This window comes from Pongo abelii, chromosome 6, assembly GCF_028885655.2.
Source record: "Pongo abelii isolate AG06213 chromosome 6, NHGRI_mPonAbe1-v2.0_pri, whole genome shotgun sequence".
In the NCBI taxonomy this organism is placed as follows: domain Eukaryota; kingdom Metazoa; phylum Chordata; class Mammalia; order Primates; family Hominidae; genus Pongo; species Pongo abelii.
In genome coordinates this window covers 58,485,570-58,510,000 of record NC_071991.2, presented here as the reverse complement: position 1 = coordinate 58,510,000, position 24,431 = coordinate 58,485,570, and the positions used below count along the sequence as shown (strand labels likewise).

At 35.4% G+C, this 24,431-nt stretch overlaps 1 protein-coding gene across 5 annotated transcripts in view; it reads right to left on the bottom strand.

Annotated features, from left to right (window-relative positions):
* SKAP2 (src kinase associated phosphoprotein 2) overlaps nt 1-24,431 on the bottom strand; it is a 259,980-nt gene that overhangs the window by 2,409 nt on the left and 233,140 nt on the right. For 2 of the 5 annotated variants that reach the window (XM_054559360.2, XM_024249834.3), the window contains 2 exons: nt 9,907-10,008; nt 6,894-9,473 (listed from right to left, as the gene is read on the bottom strand). The exons of 1 other annotated variant lie outside the window; for it this stretch is intronic. In XM_054559360.2, the coding sequence (XP_054415335.1) occupies nt 9,916-10,008 (93 nt within the window). In that variant the 3' untranslated portion in view covers nt 6,894-9,473; nt 9,907-9,915. 2 more of the 5 variants (XM_054559361.2, XM_063726042.1) reach the window with 2 other exon arrangements.

Genomic DNA, 24,431 nt, shown 5'->3' with positions numbered 1-24,431 from the left:
TTTCTATACTAATCTTTAATATGCTGCTCTGATACGGTTTTCATGTTTCCAAACTGAGCTAAAATGAAAATGACAGATTTTCAGTTATGCAAAAATAGCAATGAAGTGTCAGTAAAAATACGTTGTGAACAAAATAATCTTTAGGAAAGACGTGAAATGAGAATAATCTTCTAGCATGAAACAGGTCCAATAACAGAATATTCAGGCAATTATATCAATTTTTAAAATTTCAAAACTGTTTAAAAATTAAGGCACTAAATGCTAAGCTACAATATGTTTCCAGCCTCGGTATACATCCATTAGAATTAAGTAGTATCAATACAGAGTATTTATTGCTATAGATCATAACTTTAGGAGAAGCAAAGGATGGTATACTTATAGCTTGAAATTCTCCACTATAATCACTTAGGAAAAGTTTAGAAAACAGACTTATCTTTAATCACAGTTGCCACAATTTAGTATAGTCCCATTGTTTTCCTTTATCAAAGAGTATGTAATGATAATAATATAAATACATTATAAAAGTAATAGTTTCCCAGCTTAAACTGGTAAGGTTAAGATGGTAAGAGAAACTGATTTTAGAAAGCAGTAGTAACAGGTACACAATGTGTCTATTTTTTAAGCTGATAGAATTGATCAATGGTTCAAAATAATCAAGGAATCACATCACAAAGCACCATTTTAAAGAGAAGTGCTAAGAATTAACTCTATACTATCATGACATCATCCGATGGTACCAGAATTATGTACTACATCACGCTATAGATTACAATTGCTAGACTAGAAAATGGAATCTTCAGCGACTCTGCATAACAAATATACTTAATAATCTTAAATAAACTCAAACTTACTTTGATATCTTCTAAGTAATTCACATGAAAAATGAATTTTTAAAAAATCAGATCATGAAAGCCATTATTATTTGAAGGAATATGCTCAATTTTTTAGATAATTTAAATTATTTAAGAGTCCTTTGCATCTTTTATTAGCTTTGCCTAAAGTTATAACATTAAAGCATTAAGGTTACATGTAATGAGGTTCTGGTTTGCCCTCATTTCTAGCCCCATATTTTCACAAACTACAAACCAAGATTAGTGCTATATTACAAGGCTAATTAGAGAAAATAAAATTGTGTCACTCCTAGATATGCATCTGATGTTTTTTAACTAGAAAGTGTGTATTCACACACAAACATTCATAGATACCCATCTGGAAGAAACAGTTCATAAAAGGATTAGATAATGGGCAAAGGAAGTCAGTACAAAAATTTTCCTTAGAATGTCAGTTTAAAAAAATTGATTCTCTGCTAAGTCCAACCAACTACAAACAACATATACCTAAAGACTATTGTTAGCAGATTGGTGGTTTTAAATATCATGAGAAAAGTTTATTTAGAAACTTTATAGACAAAAGTAACATCTCTGTGATTAAAATCACCATTAACAGAAATTGACCATAGCTTGGAAGCCAATGACTTGATCAAAAAATGCATTGAAAATTAAAGGAGAATCAAATCTCAAACTCCTCTAGGATTATTTGCATCAATTTTTGTTATAAATAATAATACCAAGGGCTCACTAAAATTATTTCAAGTAGTATTACAGCCAATGCTGAGTATCAACATTTTTTTCCCTTGCTAGATTTCGGTGTGAAGGAGAAATTATTTGATCATTGTTTCATTTCAGTTCTCATATCTTTAAATGCAGGAAAGCTATGTTCAACACTATTGTTGATTTTTCAAGTCACTTCTAAACATAATCTCACTTGAGCCTAACCACAATCCTGACAGGGCAGACAGAACAGGCACCACTGGTATTTCGCATGGAAGGAAACTTATTCTAGGGTGCAAGGCAGTAAAGAGTGAAACTAGAATTTTGGTTGACTCCAATTCCAGTGTTCTTACTACTACTCACTTTCAGCTGCATACTGCTGGTACAACTCTGTCTCCAACTGAAGGAAAAGAGTCCTTACTCCTAAAGGGTTAGGGGTCACTCTCAGCTTCCAGAGTTATGTTACCATAACTGGTAGCAACTCTGTAAAAGACGTTCACATTATTCATATACACAGCTCTTTGCTTCCCCTCACACTTAATTCAATAGCTACAAGCATTTTGGAATTTTTTTTTAAAATATTCTCATCTTAAACAATACTGAAACCCTTGCGTTTCCCTCCCTGTTTATTTTTAAAAATATATACATAAGAAAAGATTCTCAGTTCGTTTCCCAGATAATCCCTAAGGTTCAGATACCACAAAATCAGAGAACCTTTTATGTCTTAGGACACTGCTAATGGCTTAACCTGCTAAGAACTGTACCAAGGTAAGGTTATGTGGGGCTGTCCTTATCCTTCCCTGTGTTTATGCCCTATCTTATTTAGACTATGAATCTACTTGGGAAAGAGTATGTCAAATTGTATGTTTGAAATACCCCTTGCACAGGATGGCACTTAAATGTAATTTATTCAAAATGGAATCATTTAATTAGGAAGAAAAATAGCAAGCCCTGAGACGATAATAAAGAATAAAGCAAACATGCTGACCAACTGAAGCAAAGCAACAGAGAGATAACAACACACATTCACAAGATTGCTACATTTCAGTTTTTCAATTCAGGATGCTTATAACAGGATAAACACACAGTTACACAACTTGTTTTTCTGCTGGGTTCCCAGAAAGCAGAGGGCACACTTGACATTGTGAACTACGTAGAGCGATAAGAATTGTAACATCTCATGGCTCATATGACTCCAGCTCCTTGGAATAGCCTGAGGAGGAGGAGGAAATTGGCGCAAGGAGATGAAAGCAGGGAGCAACAGAGACTCTACGGACCACAAGCGCTTGACCTGGGAATTAGGAATTAGTAGGGTATCCTAGATGGGACAGGTTATTTTACACCATTGAGATCTATTTGGTGAGCAGCTGGAGATCAGGATAATGCAGTCATTCGCTCCTTGTCCTTCAGAAGCATGATGTTCTGAATAGTAGGCATGGAAACATTTCAAAGAACTCTACAGAATGAAATACCCCTTGAAAATAGAACTTTGGTACACCCCTTTCTCTTGGGCTATAAGACAGTCAGTACTATAGAGTGTATTTTAGACTATGAGAGGGCTCAATTTTACCACCTCTCTTGTTAAATTCCAGAGCCATAATAGTGAATGTGAGTCCTTATTTATCTCTTAATCTTTTCACTCTCCCCACTCCTCAGCTTCCAATCACTAAGTACAAAAATATTTAAAAAGGATTTGTTCAAAAAACACAACAGAAGTCTTTATGAGGTCCAGTACAAGGCACTACTTGGGTGTCCATGGAATAAGACCTTGTACGAACTTATGTATCAGATATTCCAATAAAAATTCTTCTTAAATTCATATCTCAACAAGCAAAAGTCAGGTCAGACATTGCCATCACTCAGTTACAAAATTATACATGTTTTACAATGAAGTTTATTGATTGTACAGTTTGTTAACAATTCTTTATTTTTTTAAACCTATCAATTAAAACCCATCCCCTAAAAAACAACTATTTGAGACAGAAGCAGCTGGATTTGCAGTCCTCTTCAAGGCTCCCCCGGCTGGTCCCTTTACTGGGCTTCACATTGGAGGAGGTGGAGAGGATGGGAAAAGGTCCTTAGAAAAGGGTCACTTTGGCTTGGTGTCCTCTCTCGACTCTGCTGCTTTGATTGACTTCCTATTTTCATCTGGACTGGAAGGTTAAGTGTTCCTGCATAAAAGTTTCTTCTCCATTGCAGATCAGCTGCTTTGGATTTGATATGATAACCATGGTATGCTTTACTGACTAGTGAGCCAAATTCAGCTATCCAATTGTCAATTATTGGATGATTCTTTTCACATGCTTCAGATTATTTTATAGAGATGGTGACATCATCAGTGGTCAACAAGCATTTGTTGTATGCCTATTATATGCAAAGAATCCAAGTAAGCATTTGGTTTTAATTCATCACAGTACTACGCAGCAGAATAGTGTTGAATTCAGGGGAAGGAGGCTGGTGTGAGGCTTGGTTAGGTAACTCACTACCCTAAGGCTTTGGGAACAAATTATTTAGCCTGTTTCCTAATCGGGAAAACGGTAATGAATAGCAGAACTTACTTCATAGGGTTGTTATAAGAACTGAATGAAAAGTGCACAGCATGACAAATAGTAAACACTCAGTAAATGTTAGCTATTACTATTACTAGTCTTACTTAAATTGTTATCACATTTGATGTGATAAAGAACACAAGGTTTTCTAAATAGACTCCCATGGGAGCTGGGAGGGGAGGGTAGTGTATGAGAATCTGCTTATTTGTTGGAATTTTCTCTTCCACGAAAGCAGCTGTCTTTAACCAGCATACGCTAGTGTCATTAATTTTCTCCTTTGAGAGTACCTGTGTGACACTTTCCTCAAACAAGAAGTAAATTGCAGTTCAAGCTACAAAATGGCACCTGCTTTTACTCTAGCAGGAGTGATATTTTTATATTAGAAAGTTGAGGCCAATAAACAGAAAACAGACAAGGGCTGTGCTATACTGCCTCTCTGAGTAATGGATAACAAAAAAGAAAACTGAAAAAAAAAAAAAAAGAGGAGAGAAACCTAGGGAAACATCTTCCAAAGCTCCAGCATTAAGAAAGGTACTTAAGAGATGAGCTTTGGGAGCAGTTTCTATATTCACACCTTTGCACATATTCAAGTGTTTTGGCTTGCTCAACTTCCAGCCCCTCTCTCAACACTGAAGACCTAAACTGAGTAGTGGTATGACTAAGGCGACTTTCTGCATTTACAGTTCCTTTCATCTTGGGGACTCAAAGCACTCAAGTTCACATAATCATACAACTTTAAATAAACAGGGAGTAAAAGTTAACAAAAAGGACAAAAGCTAAATTATGATTAGATTTGGCAGCAACTGTGAAACTTCCCACTTACTTGCACAAATTTTGATCTGCCCAAGGCGACAGCTAGAATGCTTTCAAGATCAGATGCAGAAAAGGCTTCTCTGATATTACCCGAGTGGAATGCAGGGCAGCAGTGATTTGGGATGTTTCACTGGAAAGTGAAAGTAGATCACTTGCCCCAAGCTGCCCGAGGAGGCACCTGTGCCCCTTATTTGAGGTCACAACACTGAACACAAGGAAAGAAAGGAAGGAAACATCTAAGGACAATGTACTACAACTCAACTTTCTTATTATTCACAATCTCACTCAATTCTGTTATAACAATAAAATCCAATCTACTTGTTCATAGTATTATGGGATATACTAACTGTATAAAGGTATTTTCTCTACCAGGTTTACTAGTTAAGCTCTTTTCTTCTTAAATCTCATGTCTTGAGATATTGTGGGGTGCCAAATCAGTTAATTAACAAATATTTACTGGATCCACACCATATAATGTGTACCATGCTGGCAATAAATAATATGTTTGTGTATAAGTAATGGTAGAACAGATTCTACTAGCAGACACAAGAAAAAGCCCCCACCATAGCATTAATGAAATGCCATTCCATGCTACTGTGATCATATAATTTTTAAAGTATTTATCTCATCATAAAATAGTATGCTATCAGGGGTTCTAACAGATATTCTGGAAGAACTCAACTATAAAGCAGTAGGTGTATAATAAACTGGCTAAAGCTGAGATATCTAGAAATCTCTTGTTCCCAATCCAGAGGATAAATTGTTGTGCATTTGAGTATATATTAAACTTGTATAATAATATTTTAACAATGTAGTACTTATTTGTTTCTCTGTATTTTTGAATACTAAGTATATTACTGATAAGATCATATTCATCAAATGTTTTTATTTTATATATATATATACAGTGTACACACACACACACACAAAGTATTCTTTCAACCTTTGAGTGAAGCTGTGTTTTCCATGCCTTGATCATGTTTTGATCTCCACTCTTCACCACCTCTTTCTTTACCATATGGATTGCTTTTCAACAGTCATGAACCTGCTGAACTCAAGAGAAGCAAAAGTGATCTCTATATGGTGTGTGTCTATAACTCCAACAAATGAAATACAAATGACTGATTTATCTGAAATTTAGAACTTTAAAAATTCTCACAATGCTTCACTCAGTCTCACTGATGAAGTTCAAGCTCTTAAACAACATGTATATTAGGGTTAATTTTCTTCTAACAGCTGAACTGCATATCTGAATTCATAATATCTAGCTCAGTCTATTTTAAATTATGACCCTGGATAGTACCAGTCTATGAATGAGTAGCAAGTAGTAGAGTGCAGAAATTACATGAAATTGTATAAAAAGTAGAAATCATAAGAACTAAGAGTGAGCCTTTGTACACATTTAAGAAACATTTGAATGGATGCCCTACTCTTTGTGCAAGGCTATATTCAAAGTGGTTGTGCACTGATAGCAAAAACTGAAACAAAACAAAACATGAAACAAAAACAAAACCCCATATATATAGATTTCACCTACACATGGTTGAAAAGTGATTTTTTTTCCCATGGTCCTATAATACTTTATGTAATTATCTGCAATTAAATTAGCACACAGTAAAAATACTCAGCTTACAATAAAATAAAGTATTCAAAACAATTGCTAAACTAAACGACTTTCTTTTTCTATGAAGGAAAGTGTCATATGCAGCAAAGTGGCAAAAATAGAACGGAGTGAGCTGTGTGAAGCGTAAATCCTAAAGCAATGAAAGTCATTTGTATTATCCTTACTTCTTTGAATAAATTCAGATGACAGCCCTATTTCATTTCTTCATTCAGTTTGGCGGCCAGATGGCATTAGAATCATTTACTTCACCTTGTTGTGCTTAATTACTACAATCAACACACTATTTTCCAAATTAATCATAACAAAGTAATTTCATTAGTAACACAGCAGGCTGTTGAATTATTAGCATTATAACAGTTTGCAAACAATTAAACTTTATTTGAACCTTAAAAATTTGCAGAGTGGAACATTATTGTAAGATCTAATGGCAATAGAGTACAAATTCAGTACAGAGCAAATAATCAAGCAAAATGCTATATAAAATATGACTTACAATCACCTTTGAAAAAAATTAGCTCTCTAACTGTTCACAGAAAAACAAATAAAAGCTAAGCAAACATAATGAGACCATAGCAATTAGCATATTTTCTAACAAGCCATGTTGTTTAAATTCATATTAATGATATTATTATGATCTTGAAGAGTATGTGATACATTGTCAAGGGTGTAAAGAAAACTTTCTCCCTGGTTTGTACACAAATGCTTTCATCAAATGAATATAAAGCAGTCATGAATTGAAAGTAATGATTATTTGTCCTGTCACTCCAGTTTTAAGTCTTTTCATTCCTTTCTTATGTCTCCCACCTATATTCGAGTTTTAAAAGAACAAAGGCCGGTGGAGTTCTGAACAGAAATAACACCTTATTTCTGTATTGTCACTGTTCACGAGACTATCTGGCTTGGAACTGTTGGTCATCAGTTGGCAAAGGACTCCCTCTCCTGGATTAACTGTAAAAGGAGGCAGAAATCTAAATGCTTTCTATCGTGGGCGAGTTTGTGCCGTGGGGGAGGGGTTTCAAGTGGTTTTGTCTGCAATGAAAAGCTGCTGCCATCTACTGGCCTAGGACTAAAAACTTCTTTTCAACCCAAAGCACAAACCCAAATCCACAAAGGCTACATTGTCATTGGAAACAACGGCTTTTGCTTTTCAGCTGCTCAAGTTTTGAAAACCAGTCCATTAAAGTCGTCTTTGGTTGTCTAACTTTTGCCAAGATGATTTCAGTCTATTTCAATGACACTATATGAGGAAAAGGTAACAACTGCACAAATGTAATTTCTGAAAACTTTAACTTCACAATGTCTCTCTATATAAACTTGTTTACTCGCAATCCCTAAAATCAAATTTCTTTTTTTTTTTACATTTGAGATTGGATGATCATGATATTGAGGGGATGATGGTAAAACAGACCCTCTCAAACACTGCTTATAAACAGTTTTACACAAATAATGGAGATTTTAAAATATTACCAGCTCAGATGCATGTTTAGAATCTTTATAAAGCAAAGATATTGAAAAGTTCCATAAAGATAATACCTGATAAGTAATGATTCAATATTAGGAGTTTATGTGTAGTCCAAATAATTATCTAACCAGCAATGCATTTTGACATATGTTAAGGCTACATTGGTATCTCATAGGCATTTTAAACACCTCTGATTTCAAATATACATGAAAAGGTAATTATACGATTGTACAAATCTTGCTCAGGCAGCACAGAGTGTAACTCAAATGTCAGGCTAACACTACCTTTCTACCCACCTGTTGGTACATGCTACCACTGGGATTTCTACACTCTCCTCTGCAAACCCTTCTTTTCTTTTCAGTGCTCTGAGAAGTATATAGAAAAGCCTTAAATCTGCTGTTCTGCAGTGGGATATAAATAGCATAGCAATAAGGCAAGATAAGAGAGTGCATGGTTATGCCTTTTTACTTTGAGAATACAAGGAGATTCTGTTTTTTTTTTCTGAGATGGAGTCTCACTCTGTTGCCCAGGGTGGAGTGCAGTGGCGCGATCTTGGCTCACTGCAACCTCTGCCTCCCTTGTTCGAGCAATTCTCGTGCCTTGGCCTCCCAAGTAGCTGGGACTGCAGGTGCACACTACCACGCCTGGCTAATTTTTAGTAGAGATGGGGTTTCACCATGTTGGCCAGGCTGGGAGATTCTTTATACCATTTTGTTAGTGGTAGGATGGTATTTCTTATGAATTTTTTGTTTCATTAAATTTAAACAAAAGAACAGTAGAAAATGTTGCCAGGCCCACCATCGCACCAGGATATTTGTATGGTAAAATGCTTTGCACGAGTCATACTTCTGGTATGCACTTGTATTGCAGGTGACAGCACACTGCCATTTGCAACTTTATCATTTTTTCTTTCTTGTGGTTGTATTTAATAGGAATTAAATGTGTGAAAATAAATAATAACAATAAAGTTATCTACAAAGTTTGAACATTCTTTAGCATTCTTTGTTTAGCAACCACATTATTTAGCATCTACCAAAAAAACTTGCATGATACATTAAATTTAAAATGCTATGAAATTATACATTACTCTCTAAAAATAATTGATGTCCAATGATTAAGAAACATTACAACTCACACCAGAAGTAGCAATAGTAGCCTACTATACTACAGTAGACTATATGGTACGTATAAAATAGTGATGAATTCTTCACACAAATCAAATGGGTAAATAAAAACTATAATTATTTCTTTGCAAAATAGCAACAGGTATAACTTTACTGGTTGCATCTAATTTACATTAATATCCTCTATTTAATTTCACATCAGAGGAATATTTTAATGAGCGACTGCATAAAATAACAGTCAAAGACAAGTAATGTTTAACAAAACAAGGAGAGGTTAGGAGCCGTCACCCGTGCTTTCATGATGCTTCTAAATCCAAAGCATTTGCAGACAAGCAGAAGAATTTTCCTTTTCTGCAGGAGAAAGGGAAAGCTGCATTTTAATTTTTGATTCAGTTGAAATTTGATTTTTCCTGCTTAAAAAAATTACACTTTTAGCCAAGGAAAAATGTATTTTTACTCAACATTTTGTCAATTCAACTCTTCAGAAAGGCCATAAAAGTGGTATTTTACTGAAAAGGAGGAAGTTCGGGAAAACAGCTGGTTACTATCAAAGGAACTTTCTCTAAATAGTCTATTCATTTCCAAAGTAAATTCCATAAAGTTTTTATTTAAAAAATTCTTATTTTAAAAATTAAACCAGATCAAACAAAACAAAAAAGATTTGGGGGCACAATCTTTGTGTTATCAGAAAACTCTAAAGACTTTTAAAAAGGCAAAGACTCATAACGAAGAGACCAAGAGAACATATGAGCTACCACAGAATATTGGATTAAAATGTACTTACCCAGGACTCTCAAATATCATACATCTCCATTATGTAGGCTTTAGGCACCAAGCCAATGGCTCCCTTCATTTCTCCTACCCACCAGCCATATCTATTGTATTCCTAATTGAAAACAATATGCAATATTAACCTTTAGACTGGTGTAAGTACAATGTCGTTTGTATGCAACTTCTTAGAAATGTTATTTCTATTTATAAAGTTAAAACAGCTTGAGCTGCAAATGTAAACATTTTCATCTTTTTGTTTCTGGACACTTTAAAATGCTGTTAGGCAACGATTTAAATTAAGGTATAACACAAAGCCTGTTTATTATTGGGCACGGAAGACAGAAACAATCACTCATGATGAAAACCTAGAAAATGAAACTACCTCAGGAAGCCTTCTCTCGGGGACACACTATCTCTCTCCACAGAGCCTGGGGACACCTTTCATGTGTAAGAGGCTATAGAAGGTTAAAGCCAGGATCCTTAAGCTATTATATTTGCCTTCAAGAAGCTTATCATCTAACAAGGATAAAATAATTTTTTTACAATAAACTACTTATTTCTTAAACTTACGTGACCTAAAATGATTTAGAATGTTGATAGATGTGTGCCCCTTCTTAAGAAAATCTAATATACACACTTTAACAGATAAATTAGAGAATACGGAAACACTAATAATACCAAAAAACTGCTTAAAAAATAATTCACAAATAGGTTCCTTTAAAATAGTTTACCTAAGGCATTTATTATTCCTTTATTATTGACCATAAACTACCTTAGATAAAGGATAGGTAGAAGGAATTTAAAGGTGGTGTTAGAGTCACCCTTATAGTGGAAGATCAATAGAAAATATCTCAAGTTATAAAGGCAAAATATTAATCTAGCTCTAAAACAGAATGGTTGATGAGTCACTTCTGCATTTACTTTGTAACCTGAGATAAACAAACCTATGCCTCCTTTTCTCCCACTTTTTCCTCCTTTGACAGATACACCACTGCTTTAGGCATTGTGAATACTCCATAACCGGTCTCATATGTCTGCCAGATTGACTAATGTATTTTTATCTCAAATTTATTTATGTGTAGTGAGATACAAACAAAGTAAAATGAATTTCAAGTTTCAAGAATAATATCTTCCAAAAGCAATACTCTTCACAAGCATTGTAGTGCTCAAATTTAATTTTTCATATAAGATAAATTTTTAAAATCAATCCCAAAAGTAATTTAATAGGTTATGATTTTCCAGCATCTGAGTCATAGATAAATGTGCATATGTATATTGAGTTATATGTGGGGAGGGAATGTTAATACTAGTACAGACTTAACATTTGTATTGATTAGTATGCTATTGACCATCAGAAAGGAAAATTATGCAATTCTTTAATACAAATGTAGCATTACATTAGAGTGTATGTATTGATATGTAGTCTATCAATAGAGAGATTATAGGATAAAATCCATAGGCACTTTTTCAAACAGTGGCAGTATCAGGATTAGGTTTATTGGAAGAACAAAGTGGAGGGGGAGAGGGGAGAAAAGACCACTCCTGCTATTGTTATTCTTTTGAGGGCACAGCTCTGGCTTGTGAGGCAGTAAACTCAAGATTTTAAGTTTTAAACTTTTAAAGTTCACTGATAGTGTGAACTTAGTGGACCAAACTGTCTAAGCAACGAGGATACTCTGATGCCCAGAACCCAATGATGGCTATAATCTATGTAGGACATATTTATCAGAAGAAAATACTAACTTACTGAAAGTCATGATTAGCAACGATTATATCTTAATAGGTACCTAATAAAACTGCCCTTTTCTATTTTTAAGGCAATGAATACAGCTAAAGCCTAATGCTTAACAAAACACACGTACTTAACGTTCCACAGACTACTGTAAGATTTCAAAATGGATAATTAACAGGGTAGGTCTGAGTGTTAAAGCTCTTATTCAATGCCAATATAAGATTTTTTAAACTGATTATTTGGAATAAGAAAAGGAACTAGCTCCCTGCTCCCCAATGACAGACATAGAAAACATTCAGTGAGAGGACGTATTATTGGCTTAAACTTGCTTCCAGAGAATGGCCCTCACTCTGAGGGTCAATGCTTAGATTCAAATTACAAGCCAGAAAGTTATTACTTTATAATATTCTACTTTGGTGATAGTCTATGCTATCAACTAAAGGCATGTTATCATTTTCAAAAAGCTACTCACACCCAAATTTAAGAAATTAGTTCCCAAGAAACCACATCAACAAGGGCAGACTTCACAGTTGAGAGAATTCTGTGCTATGGTAGAACAGGAAGATTTATTAACTAGAAAGCATAGTGGTAAACAGCAGGGAGGAGCTTCATCAACTACAAACAAATCTCTTAAAAGTAACACTCTAGGGAGAAAAAAGGTTTAGACTAAAATAATCTTAAATGCTTCACTTAATTTAAAATAATTGAAAAACACAGGAAACATACACTTCATAAAAATACTCTAAAATATCAGATTTAAATCAGAAAAGGTAAAACTAAAAACCAGAATATTACCTTATATTTGTAAAGAATTGCAAATTATATTCCTGTTTGAAATTAATGCATTATGATCAAATATAGTGAGGTAAAAATACAGGAGGCAAATTTATGGATTTACACTGCAGCCATTAGAGTATGTTGACAAGACTGCAAATACAGGAGCTTTTTACTTTTATCATTACCATTCTCTGTATGAGCCTCCTGAGCAACATGATTCCCAATTAAACCATTTGCAGCCTATAAATTGGAATAAAAATGCTTCTTGGAGTACAGTATTCTAAACTTTGGCCTGAACATTCAATATCGTACAAGGTTTCCTTCTGAAAAAGAAAATCTGCCTGTCTATGCCTTTCCTCTTTTCCACCCCCAAACAAATGTGATTATGAATGATATATTACTTACAGTGGAAAATAATGCAACCGATACAATGTTGTTTTGCAGTCCACAAACTAATTATAGTATTGTTCTATAAAGTCACAGGTGGATCATTTAAAAAACAAAAAGGAAAACTCTCAAACTTTATCTTCTTAGCAAACAAAAAATAGACAATCCATACCAGGCTGTTGTCTAAATCTTTGAAATGTTAGGAAGCATCATGTAATCTTTATGGAACACAAGGTCTCAGGTACAAGGAGGTCTGCCATCTGGTATCCTTCACTTATTCAGCTCTTAACATCAACTGAAATGCTAACATAGGCAAGTGACTGTACTTCAGGAGGACTGATAGAATAATGAAGAGTCCTTTAATCTACAGGAAACCATTCTAGTCAATTTATAAGAAATATTGCATCCCTTTGTAGGACGTGTAATTATTTTCTATTAATCATGTGCTATAAAGCTACATTATGCGGTTATTCTGTTATCACTAGAAAGAGGCCTGCAGTCAGCTTCTGACAATGTTAGGTAATTACTAACACAAAGCTGCTTTCTCTTTCCGCAGTAATGCTATCAAGATCCAGAGGTGTAGTGATGCTTATTGTATAAAAATAGTACTCAAAAGAAATTCAATATCTGCAAAATGGATGGCTTCAAGGCAAAATGTAGTGTGGCAATCAAAGAAGCAAAAAAAAGCCAAACTTGCCCAGTAATCCGAGAAAATAGTAGTAAGGCAGTAGTGAATGCTTGTGATCTAACTCCCATGTTTTCAATTTTCATACCATTATAATCATTTTATTTGTTTTATTTTGTAGTTGAAATTTTAGTCCCCAATTAATATTTATTGAGCAGTAAGAGTGACTAGGTAAGAAGGCAGGAAAAAGGACTAGTTATGATAAAGTGAAACAGAGACTTTATCCAACATAATAGTAATATTTACTCATTAACTAAATCTTCTTTCTCTGCTGGAATATTATTTTACACTTAAATAAGGCCCCAACATTTACTTAAATCTTTTTCAGCACCAAGACTGTCATTTATTGAGTATGTTAATCCGCTTTCTGCCAATGATATGGTAAAAGAATGCTGACTTAACAGAAACCTGAAACATTAAAAGATTTAATAATGTACTAACCCTTTCAGAAATTAGTTACCGATGTGTTTGAAAGCAACAGGTGTTTGCAATGTTAAAAAAAATTTTGTGTCCTTTTCCAAACATATATCTGTGCTTCAAAACACACCAGCCTTTTGTGAAATTGAAAGTAATTTTATTCACAAAACATAAAATACAGCAAGTTTAAGAACCAATGGACTTGACTGTTGTTTTCCAAGTATTCTGCATTGTGATATCTTTATTCATAAACACTGTAATACTATGAAAACTAGATACCTATTTAAAGTGTATAAATGCTTTCATCAAGGCTACCTCTTTAGTCTCTTTTTTATTAACTCTGATTAGAAACTTTGTAAGAATCCTCTCATTTCTCATACATCCATCGTTTCAAAAGGTTATCTTTAAAATGCACAACAGGAACTGTACAACCTCGGTGTTTTACTATTACTATCTACACATTAACTACTTGAATCTTAGATTCCTAACCTGTTAAATGAGGAAACTGACACAATCTCTAAGGAACTCCATGATGTTTGAGCACCACCATTCAGGAACCTGATTGAAGACACTAAGTTCCCCAGTGGTGCACGGAGATCAATCTCATTACTTTGTAATTTACTTTGCAGGTGTGACTTTGAGTTCTTTTAATTCAAAGAATTACTGTTTTTCCTCCTGGCACTGTATACTCCATTTTTAAAGCAAGAGAGACAAAGACAAGGAAGCTGACAGTAAGAATTTAATTCTCATAACAAATTTTAGTTTATATACCTGAGTCATGCTATAGTTAATTCCAATTTCTACAAAGTCGACAGTTACAATACCATAGAGTAAAACCTGACATTCAGACTGATGATTCGCAGATAATGCTAGGCAAAGAAGATCATGTCATGCTCAGTAGAGAGTGACTTTCGTATTCAGTGTATGGTATTTTACCTACATGACGCTATTAACTGTTCTCAGGTCCACCCATTCCACTTTATGCTCACTGGCACCACTAATGCAGGCCTTCATCACCTTGCCCTGGATTACTGCATTATCAGTGGTGCCTCTCTATTCTTCCCAGGAACTCTTTTCATCAGTTTACCCTGCTGCTCAAGAACTTATACTAACTCTCCACTGCATTAACTATAGACTTTAGCTTGTTCCCACCCTGCTGGCAACCTTTTCCTGTCACTGTTGTTGCTGGCACAGTACAACCTTCTGCACTACACTCATTCTACCTCTGTATGTAGTGCTCCCTTCCCAGAGACATCTCCTCTACCTCAGCCAAATCCTATCCAATGACTAAGACCTGACTCAGTTGTCACGAATTTTTCTCTGAATTAGCTATTTTATACCTCTCATTTCAAGCTAAGCATTTATTCCTCAGTAGATTTTATGTACATTAGTTTTATTCCTTCAACTAAAATAAAGTACAAACTCATTAAGATCAGAGGAAGGACTTACACTTAATCTGTATGCCTCCCACTGCAGGAGATATAAAAGATGTTCCATAAATAGGTACTAGATGATTAAATAGACTAAGTCTTCATTTTGGATGATACACCAGTTGACTATCCTAAATATTTTCTTAAGAAATGTAATTTCCAATAGTAATATATTTTCTTTTGTGTATATTAGGCATAGTTAAAGAATTGTAGTAGTGACGAACCAAGCATTTGTTCTGAAGCATTCACATGTAGCTGAGTGGGCGATCTGAAGGAGCATGCTGTTCCCACCTGTGGCAGGCTGTTGCCACTGTGTTTTCAAATGCACTACATGGGATGTGCCTTGTCTAAAAAGCTTAAATCCCATGTGCAGAAAGGAACAGGGACCAACTAATTCCAGTTCTTGGAAAAAATGAATTCAGTTTAACTTACTTGTAAGCACTGAAAGAAGTTAAGACAGAATTTTGCAAAGGCAAAAAAGAGTATGACAGGTAGAATGGAAAATCTCCTGGTTTTTTCAGCTCCTTCTTATCTTCTCAGAAGATACAGAGTCTCATCCTAGCTCTGTTGCTAACTAGATTTGTGACTTTGGGCGATCCCAAAGTTTCTTTAGGGATGATTTTTTTGTTTATATTTATATTCTTCATTGAGACTCTACAATAGTGCACTTAGGTACTTAATATATATCAATAAGTCTAATTATTATACATTTGGACCCTCACAGAATTCCCTTTATAAAATCTTTTATTATATTTACTATGAAAAGTTTTTGTTGAGGCCAATACCTGCCACTTATGCACTTATTTATATAAAGTTGTTGAGGCCAGATATTCAGGGCAGATTCTAGAAATTCATGTAAGAATATTTAAGTAGCCAGTGCTGGGAAAAGCCAAGATCCTTCCTGTATGATGAAAAGAAATTACTAGCTCCCATCTCTCCCTTTTTTGGTTTGGCTGCCAAGGTGGAGGTATAACCGCAGAAACACCACTGTCTTTTGAGGTCTCTATAGGAGTGGTCCATTTTTCCTTTGGGCTTTTCTTTCTTTTTCCCCTATTATGTTGAGCCTCGATTTCTTTACCTATAAAGTGAAGGGCTAGCACTAAGGTCCCCCTCACTCTATGATCCTATCATTCTAAGTTCTTTTAAGAAGTCAGGATTATTTCCTGTTGTTAACTGTATTTTGGTAAAAGCATAGTAAACATCTATCTGCCATACTGTTAACATACTGGGATACAAAAATACTTAAGACACAGTGTCTACCTCAAGAAGTTCAAAGTTTAGACAGAAAGCCAGAGAAACAGGTAATCATTATATTGAATGTTAGGTAAGAGAGGGAAAAAGTTTGTAAAAAGAGAAGCAACTAATCCTACAGCAGGATCTGAGAGGCTTTACATAGAAAGTGACAGCTGGGCTGAGACTCCAGAAGGAATAATGAAAGGAGCAATACATGGCAGGCGTGAAGGCCTGCAGAGATAAAAGAATGTGCTGTGTTCAGGGAAGAGTAAGTAGTTGAGAGTGTGGTTAACACACAAGGTACAGGCGAAGATAAGGGAAAAGTGGTGTAAGCTGCTATAGAAAAACTAGCTTGGAAACATCAAGTTGATTTGGTTTCTCATAGGGTTTCTCTGGCTGCCTACCATTCTCCAAGGTAAGGAAAGAGAAGTGATTCTGGCCAGGCGTGATGGGTCATGCCTGTAATCCCAGCACTTTGGGAGGCTGAGGCGGGAGGATCACCTGAAGTCAGGAGTTCAAGACCAGCCTGGCCAACATGATGAAACCCCATGTCTACTAAAAATACAAAAAGTAGCCGGGCATGGTGGCAGGAGCCTGTAATCCCAGCTACTTGGGAGGCTGAGGCAGGAGAAATGCTTGAACCCGGGAGGCAGAGGTTGCAGTGAGCTGAGATTGCATCACTGCACCCCAGCCTGGGTGACAGAGCAAGACTCTGTCTCAAAAGAAAAAAAAGAAGTGATCCTGAATGACTGATGCCTATTGGCTCTATGCTCCCCTTTCATCAATACGGCCATCCACCCCTTTCCATAGCACAGCCGTTCTTCTAGGTTTTATATGTAATAGACACAGAAAATAAGCATTCATATTTGTTAAATGAATAAACTCCATTTATACATAAAGTTCCAGTTCAAGTTCCATTTCCTATGAATCTTTCCTTCCTTACTTACTCCAGTATTTACTGACTTCCCTTTCTTCTGGGATTCTCCAGGACTACAACACTCATACCCTACATTGTGTTTTATTGCTATTATCTATTTTATGCATTGGTCTTCTCTTCGACTTAATTGCAGTCTCCTTGAATAACAGTTTGTGGCTCTTCTGGATCCTGCTCAAAATAGTACTTTGCATGAATGTTCACCAAATATTTGTTGATTAGAAAATGAAATAATTTTGACCATCTATACAAGATTTAATTACGTAAAAGATACTGTCAATAACATGGTTCGCTGTTGTTTAGAAATGGGATGTGATAATTACGATTAACCTCTGATACAGAAGAAAAGTTAAAGTCCTAATCAAGTCCCACTTAAGCGTAGCAAAGTAGAAAGGGAAAAGGCTTTAAGGTCAGACCTGTATTGATACCTGGAGAAGGCACTTAACAGCTGCGTACCCTCAGATAATTTCCGTAATAACCTTACTGCGCATCAGTTTCCTAGTCTGTAAAATTATAATATCATCTACTTCACAGGGTTATTATATTAATTATATGTGTGAAAGCATATTAAGTACCTAGAATAGGACATTGTAAATGCTCAATAAACACTTTTTCATTCCCTCCCCCACTCCCTGCCCACTATAGCAGTATTATGGCATAGCAAAGTATTATGGCAACAACAAAAAAACAGAGTACTTTGGGATGCACTATAAGGCAATCTGATTACTATGAGCAGGTCTCCACCCTGCTCTTCCAAAGAGAATCTTATCTTCTCCCAAAGAGAACAAGTATTTGAGGAATATAACATTTTATTACAATTTTAACTGGTTGTTCTTTTTTTTTTTTTTTTTTTTTGAGATGGAGTCATGCTCTGTCACCCAGGCTGGAGTGCAGTGGTATGATCTCAGCTCACTGCAACCTCTACTTCCTGGGTTCAAGTGAATCTCCTGCCTCAGCTTCCCAAGTAGCTGGGACTACAGGTGCACACCACCACGCCCAGCTAATTTTTCTATTTTTAGTAGAGACGGGGTTTCACCATGTTGGCCAGGTTGGTCTCGAACTCCTGACTTCAAGTGATCCTCCTGCCTCGGCCTCCCAAAGTGCTGGGATTACAGGAATGAGCCGCAACACCTGGCATGCTGGTTGTTCCTTGATAGCTGAATACTCAATGATGAACACCTGTCACTTATCTATAATTTACTAAACATCGACTCTAAAACTTTCCTTAATCAGTAGTCTATCTCCAGTCTCTATGCCTAATGATTTCCCTGGAATATCTAGCTCCATGTTCTAAAGGGATGAGGAAGAAGACATCTCAAAGGAGTGAAAGTATGCTATACACACTGAGGGAGTTCCTGATTTTCAAGGCTGAAATCATGAATTGTTCAACTGAGAATTAAAAAAAAATACATCAACGTAGTGCTTTTCTTTAAGGTTTTGTTTTGCTGCTGCCAAACTCTTAGTTATTCATGCTGAAGTAAATCACATAGGCCTTACAGGTGGGCTCCTTTCCAAAGCAGCCCCCTTCACTGCCACCTCTGCTCACCTTGCCTCTCTGACACTGCCTTCTGGCTTTTCCTCTACCTGTCAGGCCATTGCAAGGGCTGAAGCTGCCAGCCTGCCTCCTATAAGCACCTTTTGCTTTCATCTGCCAACATTTTTCTGGAATGTTTCCTCTAATTTATGTAAGAGAAAGTAGGGAAGTACTTAAGCATGTTGTTCACAAACAGATAACAAGAGGAGTCCTATGAGTAGAACTAGAACATTTTCTGACATGGTGTTGTGTCCATAAACTGCTTTTCACTCCTAGGAGGAGATGGGTACTAAATAGGAGGCTGGCCTGGTTAATGCTTCCACTGTACCCTAGACCATACATCCATACTGACAGCATACAAACTAAATGTCATCGGACCAAACAAATGCAAGCACAAATACAAACACTTCTTCTTATCAAAAGGCTATAAAATATAACATTTTGGAGCTAGCTTAGTGTCAACAATGCATGTCCCACATTCAGATATCCTGGTTACTCTGCAGCAGTTGGCCATGCTATTTGTGGCATGCTGGATCATATGGTTACAAATGAAAAACTAAGACAGCTAAAAAGTAACTTATTTCCCTCTGCCAATAAAGCTCAACAAGACTTTCATTTCATTTATTAACATAGGTTTGAAGCCAAAAAAAGCCATAGTAACTTAATCTTTACATGTATTCTTACAATGAGAAGCAAATGGTCAATGACAGTCACAATTCACCAATCACTGGAAAAAGTCAACCAAACAGATATAAAGGGAGGTACTGCTTGAAACTCCAACCAATATACACCAAAAAGTACCCTTTTATTTTATATTGGTGACCAGTCTTCACCTACATTTCCTGTGTTTGACTTAATAAAAAGTTTCTCAAAGGCTGCAAAGTTAGTCGCATATGCCCTAGACTAAATATTCCAGAATTCTTAACTCTCATTTTTCTTTTAATATCAAAGTACTGTGCCTCTTTTCTGAAGTATAGCTTGTCTGTTATTAAATCTCTAAAATAATTTATTACTTTAAAAGTAAGTATAACAATGTGGTTAGCAATTTATTGATGAGTACAGATTGAAAGATAAACTAATAGAGGATAGAAATCCAGAAAAGCAAGATAGAATAACATAACCAAAAAGGCATTTGGGACCTCGGAATATACCTATTGCTATATAATCTGGATCCTGCTATTAAAATGATAAAATTTCACAAACATGGTTCTAGGAAAATACTATTAGCTATAATATTATGTTCCTGTTTTATTTAGTGGTAATAAAAGTGAAATGAAAACTAACAAAAATATTTAGCATTATTTTAAACAACCCAATTTCTTAAGGAAATACAGGTTTTCTATCTCAAATATGATTTTCCCCCTATCAAATGAATCTGAAACCAATTGTTAATTCACTAACAATGCAACTGTCATTAAAATCACAAATTCTGCTTTCATCAGTCTTTATAAATTTGATCCATTTTTTAAGAGAAAAAAGAGATTTCCAAATCTCCATTGAACTACCGAAGCTTTTAATTTTAACACATAAAAAAACAGCAGCAACCCTATGTGAATAGAAGTATAAAGCAAAAAGTACCGGCTTGCCTTTTAAGGCAGGCGGTGTTCAGATTTATTATTAGTGAGGTTCAAAGGTGAAACCTAAGAAAATGCTGGACACTTTGAAGGAGGGGCTATCTCAGCCAGGGGTCACATGATAGCTGCTAATTGGAAAATGTTAAAAAGGGAAGCGGGAAGGGCACAGTATCTGCCTACTCTTCTTTCTTTATTGCAACATTTGATTTGCACCAGAAGAAAAATAAAAAATAAAGGCTAAGATTTGTATAACTTTCAAAAGAGGCCTAAAATAAATAAATCACCCCCAGGTTGACTGAGCACAGCTAACATTCCTTCAAGGCTTTCTTGCAAAACGGAAAATAATATATTGAATTTTTAAATAAAACTATATTTCTGTAGTGATTTTTAAATGAAAACAACCTAATCCCCAAGCTAGTTAAATGTTTTTCTGCTATTACATTTACAAAATTAAAACACTTGCCGGGCGCAGTGGCTCATGCCTGTAATCCCAGCACTTTGGGAGGCCGAGGCGGGCAGATCACCTGAGGTCAGGAGTTCGAGACCAGCCTGACCAGAACAGTGAAACCCCGTCTCTACTAAAAATGCAAAAATTAGCTGGGTATGGTGGCACACTCTCAGCTACTTGGGAGGCCGAGGCAGGAGAATCGCTTAAACCTGGGAGGCAGGGGTTGCAGTGAGCCGAGATCATGCCATTGCACTCCAGCCTGGGCGACAGAGTGAGACTCCATCTCAAAACAAACAAACAAACAAAAAACAAAATTAAAACACTCTTCATTATAATGCATTGGATTTTATTTCTTGTTTTGTCTAAATGTTTATTTATATTGAAAGTATGCAACTTTTCTTAAACTATTTTATGTTGCCTTTTTAAAGAATATTTTCAGAACTGACACACTTCTAGAAGGTAAATCAAACAGTGATAATTTGGTATTTCAAATTATAAATGAGTCCATTACTAAAAGAAAGCTGCATATCTTTAAAATCTTTTAAATGGGCATATTTATTATTAATAGACAAGTCATGGCATTAATTTCTTTACAAAGTACACATTTCCTGTATCTCTACAAATACTATTTTAGAATCCTTAAAACGTATTCTTCCTTATATATACAATTTCTATATTTAATTCAGAATGATGAACAAAGTTTTTCACGATTAATGCTAATATTTTATTGACATGAAATAGGAAAGTAATAACCCACAGCTGGATTTAAAGTTGAATTTATGACACCATTTTGATTGTGTACAATAGCTGCAATTACCTGCACCACTCATTCTGAGCCACTAGATGGTGTAAAAAAATAAATGGAAAGGTAAAATTTCATCCCATCACCACAAAATCTTAATATAACTCTGAGAAACTCAATTAAACACATTGCGAGGCATCTAAAAATGCTAGTTGTTTCTATACTAATTGTACTTAATTTGTAATAATGTCAAGCATTCAAAACTGCAGTTATTCACATATTAAATGAATTTATGGTATTAACTTACAGTCTGAGTTTGCCAAAGTTTCAATAAAACTGGAAGGCCAAGTCAATAAAGACTACTAGAAAGTCTCAAGAGATTCCCAGCTGAACTTGTCCGAAGGAAGGTAAGGAAGTAAGTCTTCACAAACATATACTCAACCCAAAGCAACCTGTCTACTCGCAGCCAAGACACCCATCAATAGCCCAGAATGTGTCCAAATCTCATCAAGGAAAGCTAAATGTCTTCTCCTTTTTATCCTCACCAAGATTTACCAGGTGCATTCCACTAGGTCCACAGCTGAGTAACGATGAACACCGAACCTTATTCAGCCAAAGGTAATAACATGCTGGCTAACAGGGTCTTCTTTCTTGGCTCTTCTTTCAAACTCCAAAATGAATCCTAGGTAAATTACACATCTCTAGAAGGCCCTTAATAAATATGATCATGATGGTGAAACTTCAAGCCTTGCAAAACACTGGCAGAGGAAGTACTTTCGATCAGCTCTCTCCCAAATAATAGCATTTAAAAATGTTAGATGGAAGTATGTGCTTCCCATGGGCTGGAACACCTTTAACCTTTGTTCTCTAATCAGGCTTCACAAATAAAATTAGTCTCCACAAAACAGGAACTGCCTCCTTCGGAATCCTAAAAGTATGACACACAGCTATGATTATACTTTTAATTTCATGTTAACTGAAAAGTATTTCCTGAGGCAACAGCAGAAATAACAGATGCCTATGGTGGCCTGTTTCATAGCCAGTTCTGGAAGCCGGTGCTCTACCTAGGCTTTCAGCAACAAAGACAACCTGATTCATAAAGAGGGTTTTACAAATAGATCCACATGGGCTTTATAAATTTCATATTTACAAAAGGAGTATAATGGCTATATGCCACTCACTCCTATAATCTGAACTTGCAAGTGAAATCTAATCAACGTTTTAGTTTTATACACAATTATAGCTAAATTGGTTTTAAAAAGACTGTGAGCTATATAAATTTAGGAATGATTCCAAGAAAGTTTCTTGACAGGAGCTGAAACTAATCAGTTTGATTTCTTTATTAAGTAATTAACCAAAAAGCTGCTATCTTAACTCAGGACAATTTAATGCTCAATAACAGGCTTAATCAAGAGTTGTGACGTGACTATCTATAGCATCCAAGAACTTAAAACATCTTTCTGGGAACAACAGTAACAAAAACCCATGCTAGTGAGCAGAAGACTGAGAGAAATAAGTGACCAGCCTTAGCTTTGGGCACCCTAACTTGCAATTATCACAGTTGGCTTTATTTATTTTATCACAGTTGTCAGAGTGGGTCCTGGCACATTGCAGGTGCTTTATGATGGATGGATGGATGGAAGGAAGGAAGGAAGGAAGGAAGGAAGGAAAGGAAGGAAGGAAGGAAAGAAGGAGCACAGGAAAGAAAACAAAGGGAAAAGCACTGGTCTGGGAGTCAAGACACAGCTCAAATCATGACTCTGGCATTTTCTTGACCCAAGTTCCTTTAACTATAAAACCAAGAATTAGATTATCGTCATTGAGACTCATCACTCTAACATTCGATGATTCTCTGTGTTATGATTTTATGCACCAGCCATCTAGTGTTAAAATTCAGTATGTGGCCTTCTTTCCAAATTGTCTTCTGCCTCTAACAAGTCATACTATCTCTCTGAAAAGTCTAAAATATTTCTCTAATCAAGAAAGAAACCACATCAACCTCCTAGACTTATGATTTAACATTTTTCTACTTATATTTCAACTGTTTTCATACATCATTTGTTTCTAAAGTAGTCTTGTAAGTAGACAGAGGGAAATTTTTAAATCCCCATATTAGGATAGGGGAAATTAAGGAAGCTCACATACATTACCAAAAGTATAATCACAATAAGAAACTTGACTTTTAGATCTAAGGACAAAAAGATTCTGAATAATCCAGTATTTTAAGAAGCAGACACAAGAATTTATATATACACACACACATATACATATATATATGAAGATGGGTTTATAGAATTATACTTTGCCATTTTGTTTACAAATATAGTATGCTAAACAACTTTAAAAATTACCTCAGCCTGTCTGAATAGAAAAGCATTGCTTTTAAATTGCCGGAACACCCAACGTATTTACATAAAGATGAAAAACTTGTTCTATAAACATAGTGTTTCCAGTAGTGAATGGCAGACAAAATCAGAATAAGCACACAGAAGAATAAAAAGGAAGAGGAAAGAAAAACATAATAAATAATCTAATACCTTACAATGTTAACTTTCACATAAGTATATTGTTTCTGGAGAAGGCAGTAGGTGGATGTCAGCCAAGCGCTGAAGTGATAGGTAAACACACTGTTAAGTTGAATCCTG